General features: G+C 40.6%; 1 protein-coding gene across 1 annotated transcript in view; it reads right to left on the reverse strand.

The window, feature by feature from the left end:
- The window catches only part of LOC120523269 (very large A-kinase anchor protein), a 148,186-nt gene that overhangs the window by 3,858 nt on the left and 128,674 nt on the right, over positions 1-15,654 (reverse strand). Inside the window, exon 20 of the mRNA XM_039744445.1 lies at positions 3,310-3,468. Within this exon, the coding sequence (XP_039600379.1) occupies positions 3,310-3,468 (159 nt within the window). The remainder of the gene's footprint in view (positions 1-3,309; positions 3,469-15,654) is intronic.

The following is a 15,654-nucleotide window of genomic DNA, read 5'->3' on the forward strand; positions in this document are numbered from 1 at the left end:
CCTCTTCAGACAAACTAAACAGTGCCAGCTTGAGTGAAAAATGAAAGAAAACGTACTAAGTAATTGCAACACAAACACTGACTTAATCAGTTTTAATGCAAAAAGATGCTGACGAAAGAAGAGAAGCAGTGGGCCGCTAGGATGGAGAAAAGAAGAGCTGCTCAGGAAGCAGCAAGCGCATCAACCTCTGAGTAAACGAATGCTAAACGTACAGAGAAGGAGAATGAAAACTAGGAATGCTCAAGTCAAGTGTATTCACTGCATGTTATCATGCAGTGCGCCGTTACTGGTTTATTAATATTACTGCTTACTGGACCGGGTATTTTGGTTTTGTATCATACATTTGGTTGCCATCTATGTAGATGAAATATTCTTCTTACGGATACTTTGTGTTTTGTTTTTTTTCTTTGGTACTCCGGTTTCAAACATGCGTACAGTAGAACCTCGGTTCATGACCATAATTCGTTCCAAAACTCTGGTCGTAAACCGATTTGGTCGTGAACCGAAGCAATTTCCCCCATAGGATTGTATGTAAATACGATTAATCCGTTCCAGACCATACGAACTGTATGTAAATATATATGTTTTTAGTTTTTAAGCACAAATATAGTTAAATGAACCATAGAATGCACAGCCTACTAGTAAACTAAACTAACACTAAGAAAACTTTGAACAACAGAGAAAACTAACACTGCAATAGTTTGCTCTATACTGCTACCAACCGCTGGCTAAGAGCACTTTTTTTAATGAGTTTTAAGCACAGGGAAAAAAATGAACATTTGAAAAAATCTGTAATTTAATAAACCACCAAGAAAAATAACATTGCAACAATACACGCTACGAACCGATCGCTGGAAACAGAAGAGAAAACAAAATCAAGCCCAGTGCATTCTTTAACTGCCTTGCTACCTTAATGCGTCCAGCTCTTCTCGCGTTGCCTGTGTGTGTGTGTGCGTCTGTCTCTCTCGCACTGCCTCTGTGTGTGTGTGTCGCACTCTCTCTCGCGCTGCCTGTGTGTGTGTCGCGCTCTCTTGCTCTCTCTCTCTTATTCGCTGCACAGGGAGAGATTGAACATGTACAAACTGAAAGGGAAACTGGCTTGTTCATATACCGAGTGTGTGTTCAAGAACCAATGCAAAAGTTTGGCGAACTTTTTGGTCGTAAACCGAGTTGTACGTGTACCGAGACGTTCGTGAACCGAGGTTCCACTGTACATCTAAAGTGGCTTCTATGTGCATGAGCGGGTTCTCTAGTGGCTTGGCATTTTCTCCAGGGTTGTTTCCTGCCTTGTTTCATTTTAGGGTCACTCATAAATAATGTCCAAGATTCTATACTAATGCAATGTGACAGTAGGGATGTTAATGAGGGTCAAAATCTGGGAGATGTAACATAATCCAAAAAAAAAAAAAAAACGGAGGCAAAATCATGCACCAAAATAAATTTGCTAGGTAGAAACATGATACATAACTATGAATACAAAGTTGAATGATACATAGTCAGAAATGTTTCTGAACCAAGAAACTGAACAGTTAAACTGTGAAAGCTTTTGAAATGAGCTGTATTCTTGGATAAGCAGGAAGTGCACTATGCTGCGATGGTGATGTCCCGACTCATATAGTTCTGGCTCTGCTACTGTAGCATTCAGGATAGAAACTATAAACAAAGCTCAAAAAAATGGCAGCACCCATGGAAAACAAAATGGCATCTCATAATATAGAAATAAGATATAAAAACAAAACCAAAGGTGAAATGTAAGGAAAGGGACTCTCCATACTAAAAAACCCAGAAATGACCAAAAACCTAATGAAATGATCAAATAACTTAATAAAAACAGCATGTATTCATAACACCTTGCACCTGATACTGCTGATAAATGTTCTCATGCTGTAACCACGAATTGGATTTGGCGGATTTGAGAATTTGGTGTCATATACAGTCACGGAATGAGTTGATGGTCAACATACACAGGTACAAATGAGAGCATGGCAGCCTGCATCTTGGAATTCATAATGAACTGGCAACTGGTTAAGCTATAAAAAAAAACAATAAAAGACTCCGAATCAGCGGATTTATAGTAAAAGAACCAATGATGTGTTCCGAATCTTGGGCAGATTTATTACAAAGTGCACTCTACCAGCAGCAACAATAGTAAATATCCGATTAAGGAATTGGCTGGATTGAAAACCAGCATTGAGTGTGCCCATCTAGGAATTGAGTCTGGTTTAACATGCTGCCATGTTAGTGATGTCAGGTAAAGCCGGCCAAACACGACAACGCAAGTGGCTCTGTTCTCTGGCCAATGCATTCTGAAGGCCACACCATTTTTGTAGGCCATTTCAATAAAAGTTGATAAGCTGGGTATTAGGATTTTATTTTAAGAAAGCCAAGTTTTGAGTCAAAGTCACCCAACACATTTTGTGGAAACAAGATGGTAACACTGTAGGAACCTGGAAGGTAAGAGAGATGTAAGTTTCAAATTACCAGGCTGGGCTCCATAATTAGCCCATCAGGCCCTCCTGAAAGCCTCAAAATCAAAATTTGCATGGGATAGAGAGGGGAGTCCTGAAAATGAATTGCTATGCTTTTAAATCACTCAATGCCCATTACAGGGTTTTTGAGCAAATAGGCTAAAATAGGAATTTAGAAGTTGATTAGTGATGGGATGTTCCCTTTTTACTGTCGACACAACACACTTCGATCATTTAGTGCTCTTAACTATCTAGGGCTGAAACACTGGTCTGCAAGGAGTGCTGTTCCATGGAAAAAGATCAAGCCTGCTTATTGACAAAATGACGAGGGGAGATGCAGGATCTAGGGGTCTCACTGTGGATACTGCGGGAGGAGACAGGGAGAACAGCGGGCTCTAGTGTACTCTCGGAGGCGTTTGGGAGACAGTCGAGGAGACAAAGTTCAGTGGCATCTCGCATCCATTGCTTTACCTTTGAGCAAGAGCAGAGGAAACGAGAGGTTACCTGGCAAAAGGAATTATGGCTGATTGTGATATTAATAGGATTTAATCGTTTATTCCATATTCCCCATGGCATTATGGTTTTTATGGATTTTTTTATTGGAGATTGTTTTACAACTGTACAGTAAGACTTTCTTGTTTTTAATAAACACTTTTTTGCACTGAAACTTGTTGTTTTCTCACTTGTCTTAGTCCATCTTGCTTCACAAACTACAATACTCCACGTGGTTGATGCCCGTTGGCTGTTGGCATGGAGTTTCAGAGTCATATTTTAGTGTATCGAGACTGACGGGTGTTTTTACTTATGTAAGCAGAGAGTAAAAAAAGTGCAAACATCTTACCTTTGACTTGACAAGGCCACTGTAGCAGGTCCAGATTTGTGTGCTTTTCCCATTGAACGGGCACACAGTAACTTTTACTGATTTGGAATCCTGTGTGTCCTGTTCAGCAGTCAAGAACATATCAAGTCCTCTGTTTTTTAATCTACAGTAGACTTTAGGCTGTAAAAAAGATAAGAACAGCTTAGTTTAGAGTTTTTGCTGGTATGGACTGAAATGCTGATAAATGTACCGTAAGTGATCTGACCTGATGACAGAAATGAAGATGACTATGGTATGCATTAAACTAGAAAGGGCTCAGATTCATTTGTGAGTATACACAAGTGACTGTAAGATATACCCAGTTAACCTGGGAAAGTCCAATTTAAAAAAATGTTTCAGAGCATTGAAGATCAAAATTCTTGTAAAGGGTGTGGCACTAGAATGGGTTGTACCTATCAGTATTCCAGAAAAAGAATAAAATACACAAGAAAACAAAACACATATAATAAGAGAACAGCACACACAAGCATAGAACTGTCATCTTGGGGCTTCTTTCGCTATGGTATTCAGTAAGCTGTGCCTTACAGTATTCCGCACTAGTTACTGTCACTGAGTGCTGCTTTTATGTTCTCCCCAAGTTCATGCAGGTTTCCTCTAGGAACTCATGACTTACACCTGAACACCAGCAACACCAAGGAGCTGGTGGTGGACTTTAGGAGGCCCAGGCCCCTCATGGACCCCATGATCATCAGAGGTGACTGTGTGCAGAGGGTGCAGACCTATAAATACCTGGAAGTGCAGCTGGATGATAAACTGGACTGGACTGAACTGCCAATACTGATGCTCTGTGCAAGAAAGGACAGAGCCGACTATACTTCTTTAGAAGGCTGGTGTCCTTCAACATCTGTGATAAGATGCTGCAAATGTTCTATCAGACGGTTGTGGCGAGTGCCCTCTTCTACGCGGTGGTGTGCTGGGAGGCAGCATAAAGAAGAGGGACGCCTCACGCCTGGACAAACTGGTGAGGAAGGCAGGCTCTATTGTAGGCATGGAGCTGGACAGTTTGACATCTGTGGCAGAGTGATGGGCACTGAGCAGGCTCCTGTCAATAATGGAAAATCCACTGAACAGGATCATCTCCAGACAGAGGAGCAGCTTCAGCGACAGACTGGTGTTACTGTCCTGCTCCACTGACAGACTGAGGAGATCGTTCCTCCCCCACACTATGCGACTCTTCAATTGCACCCAAAGGGGTAAACGTTAATATTATACAAAGTTATTGTCTGTTATAACTGTACTTTTATCACTCTTTAATTTAATATTGTTTTTTATCAGTATACTTCTGCTGGAGTATGTGAATTTCCCCTTGGGATTAATAAAGTATCTATCTAATCAGCTCAATGTGGACGGTGTGATAAAATCATTGTGCCTATGATGGTCAAATGTCACATGCAGGTCTGGCGCATATTGCTGCTGAATGCCCTGCCTGTCTATAAAAATGACCAGACATCACAAATTTCAAGCTCTCTTCTGTTGAACTGCTTAAGTCCATCTATATACAGTATATTGTACCATCTGAAACAGGAATTAAGGGGTATTTGAGCCCTATTATTGAGGAAAACTGGTCCAGAAATGGGGGAAAGAAGTAACTGTATAGAAGGTAAATGGTTACACAGCCAGTGCCTAATCAGGTCCACTTAAAAGCTAAATTCTTCTGTCTAACAGAACGTGATACTTAATCTTTCCATGTCCTTTTCATACCTGAGGCTAACTACTTAATGAAACTCTGATTCATATAATTATGCTGCTCATTTTACCATAGCTGTTCAACTCACTGTTGTTTTTTTTTTTGCCTTTGCCCTCTTTTTCTTTTATCTATTTGTAATTTTCTGTCTTTGTTAGGCCTTCATATTGTAAAAGGAGTAATAACAATAACAATAATACTACATTTGATCGATATAGCACCCTACCCATGATCAAGACACTTCACACACTGTTACAAAGTACAGCAGGTTATATATATCATTGGGTACAAATAATTCCCACATAGAACACTAAAAACAGATAAATACAGGGTATACAAAGCATTGAATAGAATAAAAGACAATAAACCTGAGAAAAATCCTAAGTTCAATACTAGAAGAAAAGCCTGAACAAATAATATCATTTGTGACACAACACACAGAGAAATTACCCCGAGAATTTGGAGAGAGAAGAGGTAAAACAGAAAGAAGGGCCAGAATGTTAGGTTAAGTTAAATGCCTTCCTGAACAGATGAGTTTTAAGTTATCTTTTAAAAGAATGAATGAAGTCAACTGAGTAGTACATTCAGATGGAGATCATGTTAGTGTTACTGGATTACTGGACACAAAGTAGAATATAAGGATGCAGCAGCCAGGAACACTGACAGACAAACCAAACCAAACATTTAGGCTCTATACCACAAGATTGAAAGAACATTAAAAGTTACCACATGACTGATAACACGGACCACATGAATAGTCATGCCATAGTGTATTGTATCATCCAAGTATTTAAAACAATAAAGGGGCATTTTGGAATTTAAGCAGAGAAGCTCTCAATTAAATCCACTAGAAGTAGCACATGTACAGTAACTGTTGTTTTGTTTTTCTTGTTTGGATAAACTAAAAGTGATAGAATACTTGAAACAGGATGAACTGGATAGTCTAGAGGCTGTCCCTAGATGCATCTTAGTTGAGTAATAATTGTCCTCATTTAGACAATGAGTAGAGGGCTTTATTTCTTTAAAGCAGAAAATAGATACCTGAAGTCCAGAGAATGCAGCTCAGTTACATTTTTACATTTGAAGCTTAAGGTATTTTAACTATTGTGTTTTTTTTCCTTAAGCAAACAAGTTTTTGTACAAAATTTCATACAAAAAATAAGACAAAAATGCCTTTAGGCAAAACATCTTAAGCAGACCATTTGTTTCCTGTCAAGGGCTATGACTGGTAAGATGCCACATAGCCAGACTTGTCCACCAGATGGCAACACTCTGCATGAAGCAGACAGACCCACCGAGCAATAAAGGTAAAGGTCGCTATGCAGGGTGTAATGTAAGCTAGGAAGAAATAAACTGCACATGCTTCAGTGGATCAATAATGCATTCTGAACTGTATTAAGACACTTATAGCTTTCAAAATAATTGGTAATCACTGTAAAATTTCCGGACAGCACGGTGGTGCAGTGGTAGCGCAGCTGCCTCACAGTTAGGAGACCCGGGTTCGCTTCCCGGGTCCTCCCTGCGTGGAGTTTGCATGTTCTCCCCGTGTCTGCGTGGGTTTCCTCCGGACGCTCCGGTTTCCTGCCACAGTCCAAAGACATGCAGGTTAGGTGGATTGGCAATTCTAAATTGTCCCTAGTGTGTGCTTGGTGTATGGGTGTGGGTGTGTGTGTCCTGCGGTGGGTTGGCACCCTGCCCAGGATTGGTTCCTGCCTTGTGCCCTGTGTTGGCTGGGATTGGCTCCAGCAGACCCCCGTGACCCTGTGTTCGGATTCAGCGGGTTAGAAAATGAATGGATGGATGTAAAATTTCCTTAATTAAAATAAAAGTCTTACTTGATTTGATATTACAGCACAAGAGCTGGATTGTGGTATCTCTGAGGCTCCTTTTAAGATGTGATACTGTCAGACTAATAATTTATAATAATAATAATAATAATAAATGCACGAATGCTTACCCAATGAGCCAAGCTAAGCTTTTGATTTATAAAGACGAGACATATCTAAGAAAACATCACTGAGGCAGGTGTCAGTCATGTTTTATCTTCAGATCATTACTTTGGTGGAATGCATGATATATTATAACTTACTACATGCAATCAATAAACTGGAAAGTTGTACTGAATAAAATATTAAAAAGCGCAGGTCTCTGAAGGGCCCCGACTACTGTGCAGCTACACCCTCGAGCACTCGATAAATACTGCTTTGTATTTTCCTACTGGGCTAAAGAGCAACAAATCAAGGGTGGCATCAGGAACAGCAGATGGCAGCTGAGACGACCAGAATGCCCAATGGGTCCACTGCAAAAGGCCTCACGCTGAGAAATTCTAACAGCCTACATCTACAATCAGTTTTCTCATCCAAAAGGTCCAAGTGTTAGGTGGGCTGATGATTCAAATGAACAGAATTTTAACTTTGTTATTTATTTTGGGTTAAACAACCAGACATTCTTGCTGGCACCAACCTCCGCTGTGTGAGAGTGGTGACTTTATTCTAAGCTCACGTCACGGTGGTAAATGAGCGTTAGAGTAAGTGTGTGATTTGTGACCAGTGGTGGACTGGCAACCCATCCCAAGTTGTTTTCTAACTTTGTTTTTAATACAGTGGTGTCAGACTAGGCTCCAGTGTCCCTGCTTTGACAATAATAGTGAACTTTGTTTTATACTGAGACATTCTAGATAAAGCTCACCTCAAAGCAGTTTACCAACACCACAGAATTCAGTTTAATTGTTTTCAGAGCAAAAGCACAGAAGATGAGCTGATTCACTTAGTATCAAGGGTGGGATTCACCATGAGCTAAATCATCAAGGTTCATCCCTTAGCCGTCAGTGTATGCTCAAATGCCTACTGATGTTGCGCTTATATTTGAAGGATGCTGTTCAAGTGAGCGCATTTTTGGTAAGAAAGGGCAACAGCAAATTGGGTGAATGTGCACCAACGGGAGGTCAATGCAGTGGGCAACGACTATTCCACTCAGCAAAAAGGCCAACAGAAACTAACACCATAATTGTATGTTTTGTGCTCGGTTTTCCACTGGATAAAAGAAAATGAGCAAAAAACATTTGGACAAGAGAGTGGACTATAAATTAAGTACTATAGGATATTGCATTTATTTCTATACAATATTGCATGTCATGAATGACAAAATATGAAAATAACAATCTCAACCCACACAGGAGGTTGCTGCCTATCCTTGACTACACTCAATGCACAGTAATGTATGTGTCTGCATATTGTTAGATGGGATTGTGACATCAGCGCAGTGTGAAATAGACTGTTGTGTAATTCTACTTATTATGATTAGTCATGCAAGCATCTGATTTGTGGATTTTAAGTTTAGTATGGCACAATCCTGCCAGAGCCGCTTCATGGTATGAACACGGACTACGGCACATGTCTCTGGATCTGTGACATTTTGAGAGACGTCAGACAGTAAAGCTAGGCAAATATTGGTCAGGGTCCTGTTCCCTGAGCACAACATTCCTGCAGTAGTGTGTTCGGTCTCCTCTTTTTTAATCTTTCTATACCAATGATGGGAGGCACTGTGGCGCAGTGGTTAGCACTGCTTTCTCACAGTAAGGAGACCCGGGTTCGCTTTTTGGATCCTCCCTGCGTGGAGTTTGCATGTTCTCCCCATGTCTGCGTGGGTTTCCTCCCACAGTCCAAAGGCATGTAGGTTAGGCGCATTGGCAATCCTAAATTGTCCCTAGTGTGTGCTTGGTGTGTGAGTGTTTGTGTGTGCCCTGGGGTGGGCTGGCGCCCTGCCTGGGGTTTGTTTCCTGTCTTGCGCCCTATGTTGGCTGGGATTGGTTCCAGCAGACCCCTGTGACCCTGTAGTTAGGATATAGCGGGTTGGATAATGCATGGATGGATAATTTGTCATCTCTGTAATGTAGTTTCACAAGTCCTCTCACCCTGGATGCTTCATTCTGAAGAGTTCAAACACAGCCAAAAGTATCACCAAAAATCTGCAGATTGAGAGGACATGAAAGTCGCTTGAAGGAGACACGCTAAAACATCCTCACCGTGTGACATGACTCTTTAGCAAAGTAGCAGATTTCATTATTGGAAGTTAGTTGACAGGTCACAGACCAGATAATCGGTGTGAAAATGGCAGTGTGTACCTGATTTGCACAATTACACTTTTAAATCAACGATCCTTTGGTCAGGCTGGCACGATGGGTAGCACTGCTGCCTCGCAGTAAGGAGACCCGGGTTTGCTTCCTGGGTCTTCCCTGTGTGGAGTTTGCATGTTCTCCCCGTGTCTGTGTGGGTTTCCTCCCACAGTCCAAAGACGTGCAGGTTAGGCGCATTGGTGATCCTAAATTGTCCCGTGTGTGTGCTTGGTGTGTGGGTGCGTGTGAGTGCCCTGCAGTGGGCTGGCACCCTGCCTGGTTTTTGCTTCCTGCCTTGCGCCCTGTGTTTGCTGGAATTGGCTCCAGCAGACCCCCCGTGACCCTGTAGTTAGGATATAGCGGGTTGGATAATGGATGGATGGATCCCTTGGTCAACCAAAATGCATCAGCGTTCAGTTTCTGCAATTCACTTCTGGCAGTTAGAATACATGGCTCTTCTGCCTGCTGCACTACAAGGTCTTACTATCCAGTTTATCTGATATACAAATCACGCTTGGCTATACATACTGTAGCCCCAAAGGGGCATGCATGTCTGAAGATGCCATGGATAGTAAAAGGGACAGAATTATGATCAAAATAAACCATCAAAATGGTGTGTCTATTCAAGCACAAGCACGTCAAAACTTCATTTCACTTCATGTCACTCCAGTGCTCACAACCAAAGAACACTGTCATGCCCTGTCATGAGCTATCAGTTTGACTTTAGCTAAAATGAAGATTATTTGTAACTTTCAGCAAGACCCAACAGGAATCTGGTAGGCTCCTGAAGGATAGAACACACGGATGGGATCTGTATCCGTGGACAAATCAGCTACAAAAATCAATTTCTTAGTCAAAAATGTTAAGTTGCTGGAGGTAAATAAATAAATAAATAATGTAAAAGGCATCTCAGATGCCTATTGGCTGCCAAGAATGACCAGAATTGGTTATTTTTAGCAGTTTCGGTAAACATCGGTTTTGATTCATCTGAGATTTATTCAAGGCCAGGTTATAACCATCAGGTTTGTGAGTTAGCTGGAGTGCTTCAGAAATGGAAATTAAAAGACAAAGATCTATAAACTACAATTATGTACCCTCCAAATGTGCTGACTTCATTGTGGCTCACTTCTGCCTGGAATTGTTTTTTTTAGCAGTGTAGCGTCAAGTAGCACAACTGGGGGAATTTCTTCAAGAATCAATGTAAGTTGCTGGAGCAGAAGTGGGCTGATTACTAGTAAGCAATGGCAAAAGTAGTTATGCAGTCTGAGTAGTAGTAGTATGAACAGCAATGGACCATTAATAACACGAGAGGCACAATTCTGAAAACTAAGATAACAATCTAACATTGCACCAACAATTGTAATAAAAACATTGTAATCTGGCGCAGCAGCAGCAGCTGCCCTTTCTGTATTGTCCTTTTTTTCTTTAACTCTCCTCACAGGGCTGAGGTGATGTGCAGGTACATGGGGCAGTACACCAGTCTAGTTTTAAAATCACTTGTAACGGTTTTAGTTATGGTAACAGATACATTCCATAAAAATTGTATTTATGCAGTAAGAGGAGCAGCAGTATTATTAGTACTATAATCTTAAAATCACTACAACAATAAAATATTAATTACTCTTGTGTATTGTTCTGCTCTCTGTAACATTTCAAAATTATGCAGCATTTTCAAAGTTCAAATGTACAAAAAGGAGAACAGAAATATTGCTTTAGAAAATTGATTGATACATAAGTAGCTCTGAAAGAAATGTTGACGGTGAATGGGTTCAATTGATAAAACTTGAATTCTTGTTAACTGTTTTTTCCAAGTTTCGATAAAGAATGCCTCCACAAACAAGGCTAAGTAAAGGCAATTTGAAAATTACAGGTAGATGTTGATGTATTACAGCATGTTTGTAATGGATTATGGGCAGTCTGAACACACACAGAACAGCACTATGCCGTTAGTCTTGTTGACGCCAGGGTCACATGAACATGGACGCTCTGCTGCAGGATTTGCACCATTGATGAACAATACTCTACAATGAGACTTCTTTGGGCAGAGGGAGTGAAACCTGCTGAAATTCAAGGGATGTTGGCTCAGTTTGGAAGTGAAAGCAGAGTAACTAAATGAAAAGATGAAAATGGGAAGATGAGGCTTCTGGTCAACCATCAACATGCACACACAAGCCTATATCAACATGACGAATGCCTTCATCAGAGAAGACTGGCAGATTACGTTGCCCTCTATTGCTGCATATTTGGAGATCAGGTATGGATCTGCACATGTCATAGTAAAGTTTATGCTTTCTGATCTGCACAAGCAACAACGTGTGAAGTTTGCAACCCAGTTTTGGGAATGTTATCAAGAGGATCCAAGTGTTTTAGAGTGGACTGCCGCCAGAGAATAGACATGGATCCATCACCATGACCTGGAAAACAAGAGACAAGGCATGGAGTGGAAAACCCTGTCTTTACCAGTAAAAAATGAATTCAAATAGCTACTCTCTGCCAAGAAAATCATGACAGGTTTTGGGGCATTAAAGTCCTATTCTGGCAGATTTTCAGGAATACTGACAATCAGGGACAACTGCAACGTGCTATGCTTCGAGAGAAACCTGCAATTTGCAGCAGAAGAAGAGGAAGGCTGTCAAAAGCACTCTTGCTGCTCCATGACAATGCACATCCCCATGCAGCAGCTACAACAGCTGTGCTTTAAATGTCCTCCACATCCCCCTTACAGCTCTGATCTAGCACCATACACATCTTTGGTCCACTCAAAATGGCTCGACATCGTCGCAGGTTCACCTTTGATGATGAAGTTAAGGAAGCAGTGCACACCTGGATTCAGGAGCAGCTTCTCCGAAGGAATGAACAAGTTAGTAGAACGATACGAGAAGTGCATTGACCTGCAGGGGGACTAAATGGAGAAATGATTTAACGGTTATTAAGGGGTAAGCTGCCTTTATTTTTTGATTCTTCCATGTATATGCTGCTTAACCATTTTGGTTGTTTTTACCCCTTTTTCATGAGGCTGTCACCATGAATCCTGGTCCTTCTCCGGTACATGTAAGAGCTCTACATAAATTGTTCCCTGTACACTAAGTACGTTAAACCTAAGTGACAGATATTCGTGCACTTCTCCACGCAGCAGTTATGGAGGAAGATGCTAACTGATCTTTATGCTGCTTTCATCAGCACTAATATGTGTTGTGCAGTACACCAGATTTTACTATCTGCTGCACAAATCAAAATTTCTAAATTGTGCTGAAAGCTGTCAATAATGACTGCAATTTGTATAAGAGTCAAGTATTGCATAAAAAATAAAATCAATTAGTAGTACAAATAGTGCAAAAATGTTTAACTACATGATTGTTATGCAAACAATAACAACACTGGCATCCCTACATACTCTTTGAAGGCTAGGACTGCATGGGTTCCCAATATAATGTAGGAATCAGAATGTTTCCTGAGAGATGAGATGTAGAATGCTTCTGGTTGTGCTAGTGACCTTCTGAAAACCATGATGAAGACCCAACTGGTAGCAGGCCAGGCCTGGTTTCCCATGCTCCCTGGTACGTGTGTGTGCGCCAGCAATTATTGTTTTGAAGACTCAGATATTTGCTCTTGTATATTTTGGCTCTACTAAAAGACAGCAAGGCTGATACAGCTCTGCCACCTTATCCAAACAATTGTTAAGTGGCTATTGCTTCTTAGCAGAAATAATTCCTATTAAAAATGCTTTGCTCAAGAAAATCGATATAGCTTAAGATTCTCAAAAGCTGAACAGATGGATGCCTGACTATAACTGGTTATCTGAAAGGTAAACCAATACTTCTAAAACTAGAAAGTTCTGCTACTTAAATCTCACCTCATCTCATCATCTGAAACTGCTCTGCCTAGTGAGGGTTGTGGAAGCAGCAGGTCAAGGAGGTCAGACCAGAACCTCTCTGTCCCCAACTACAGATTGAAACTCTTCCTGGATATTTCTCCGGCACTGCCAAGCCAGCCGAGAGATATAATCCATCTAGGGTGTGCTGGGTCTGCTGTAAAGTCTCTGTCCAGTAAAACATGCCCTGTTAAATCCTGATTAAAGTGCAAGACTGGTGCACTGGTGCGCAAAGGGTAAGACGTGTTTGTAAGAAGCTTTGGGGACACTGCCTCACACAGACTTCAAATGACACCTCCTTACAATAATACAGAAAAACTTTATTCAAATTGTGAGTAATGCTGTGAGGTGGATCGGAAAAAGACATGGAAAAATTAAGTTGAAACTAAAGCAAAGGACTGGCATGAGAGTGAGAGATCACATACATTTTCAGAGATTTACTGAGCAAAAGAAAGACAAGTGCAGAACTGAGGAGAAGACACTGGGTGAGAAACTGGCAAGTTGTGTGGTTAAGAGAAATACACAGAGGTGGTTTAGGGACCTCAAAAACAAAGGTGATAATGACTAAGTGAAGAGGTGCTTTGTGACGGAGATAGAGGAGATGAGACCAGGTAGAAAGCAGAAGGCAATCTGACAAACATGATGTCTTAGCCTTAATAACAGCCAAGCCTGGAAAAACGGAAAAAAAATTGGAGGATGAACAACCTATATAAACCCAATGAATATTTTTAAATAATTTGTGCATATGAACTATTCTATAAAATTAATATAAGATATTGACCAACTTAGATTTTAGTAAGCTCTGATTATAAAATAATTTGGAGTTTTCTAAAGTGTTTTTAACCTTTTTGACATAACACTGTTGAAAAGCTTTGCATGAGTAACATAAAAGGGAAAGTTGACATAAAAAAGATGACAAATGTAGGAATTGTTACTGGTATTTTCAGAAGTCAAAGAACATAGAACAGTAACACTGCCTAAAAATAGCATGCCATATAAGGAAAAAAGGAAACTCAGTTTATTGAGTTCAGGAGTTTCAGCCACACCCATTGTTAACAAACACAAAGGCAAGCACGTGGCCATGGAATCTCCATTGACAAACATGAGCTGTAGAATATGTCCTGCTGAAGAGCTCAGTGGCTTTAATTGTAGCACTGTCATTGGATGCCATCTTTGCCACAAGTCAGTACATGAAATGACCAGGGAAGATCTAGCACTGTAATCAAGTGTAAGTGCTATTATTATAAAGTAGAAGTATCAGCAACAACAGCTCAGTCATGAAATGGTAGACTACACAGACTCACAGAGCATAGCCAGCTTGACATGAAGCATACTGTACAGCAGGTACAACTTTCCTATCCTCTGCTGCATCTCCCAGAACAGAGTTCCAAATTGTCTCTGGAAGCAACATCAGTACAAGACCTATGCGTCAAAAGCTTCATGAAATGGCCGAGCAGCTGTACAACAGCCTAAAATCACTATGCACAATGCCAAGCTTTGGCTGAAGTGGTATGTAAATCACACTTCACTATCTGGCACAATCGTGGACCAATCTGGGTTTGGCAGGAGAATGCTAACTTCTGTACTGCATACTGCCTACTATAAAGCCTGGTGGAGGAGGAAATAATGCCTGGGGACTGTTTTTCCAATGTTTAAGCTAGACCCATAGGTTACAGTGAAGGGTGCTATTAACATACAGCAAACAAAGACATTTTAGACAATTCTGCACTTCCAACTTTGTGGCAACAGTTTAGGGAGCAATTTCTATTCCAGCAAAACTGGGCTATTGTGCACAAAAGCAGGTCCATTAAGAGGTTGCAATATAGTGTATACACAGCACTCCATTTACTGGATTTATCTTATTTTAGTATATATTCTTACATGCAAATGGGAATACTCCATTAAGTGATTTTGGTTTTAGTATAAAGATGTCTGTCTAAAGGAGAACTTTTTAAAATATGTACAGTCGAGTATATAACTGCTTGGTACATTTGAATATATATTTTTTTTTTTGCAAACTTAGTTTTCTAATTTCTATATTGTTCCCTAAACACAGAACATGGGAAATATCAGTTAACTTAATTAGCCCAGGAGTTCAATTAAAAACAGAAGCTGGTTGGAACAAAAACCTGCAGCCACAGGGGGTCCCCAGGACCGAGTTTGGGAAACACTGGGTTAGGGCATTATAGGGCCATCTATCTTCCACAACACCCTCTTACTGGAGAAAGTGCAAGTAATCTGCTGAGTTGCATCTTCATAGTATCCTTGTTTGAAAAGGCCCTAACCCTGTGTCGTTCAATGTCATTTACTTGAGCTGTTTCCCTTATGTGTGGTTGGGTGTTGAATGATGAGGGAGGACAGAATCAGATTTTATTGAGTGGCCGTTATTTCTAGAGCAACACTGAAATGTTTACTCAGGATTAACAGCTGATTCAATCAATCAACTGTAAGATAATTGATGCAATAAATAAATGATAATTACCATTTACTTTTATTACAGGGCTTTAAAATGTCCATCTCTGAACTCAGCACTTCCACTTACAGTACAGGCCAAAAGTTTGGACACACCTCCTCATTCAATGTGTTTTCTTTATTTTCATGACCATTTACAGCACTCCATCACTCTCCTTCTTGGTC

This window comes from Polypterus senegalus, chromosome 2, assembly GCF_016835505.1.
Source record: "Polypterus senegalus isolate Bchr_013 chromosome 2, ASM1683550v1, whole genome shotgun sequence".
NCBI classification, from domain to species: domain Eukaryota; kingdom Metazoa; phylum Chordata; class Cladistia; order Polypteriformes; family Polypteridae; genus Polypterus; species Polypterus senegalus.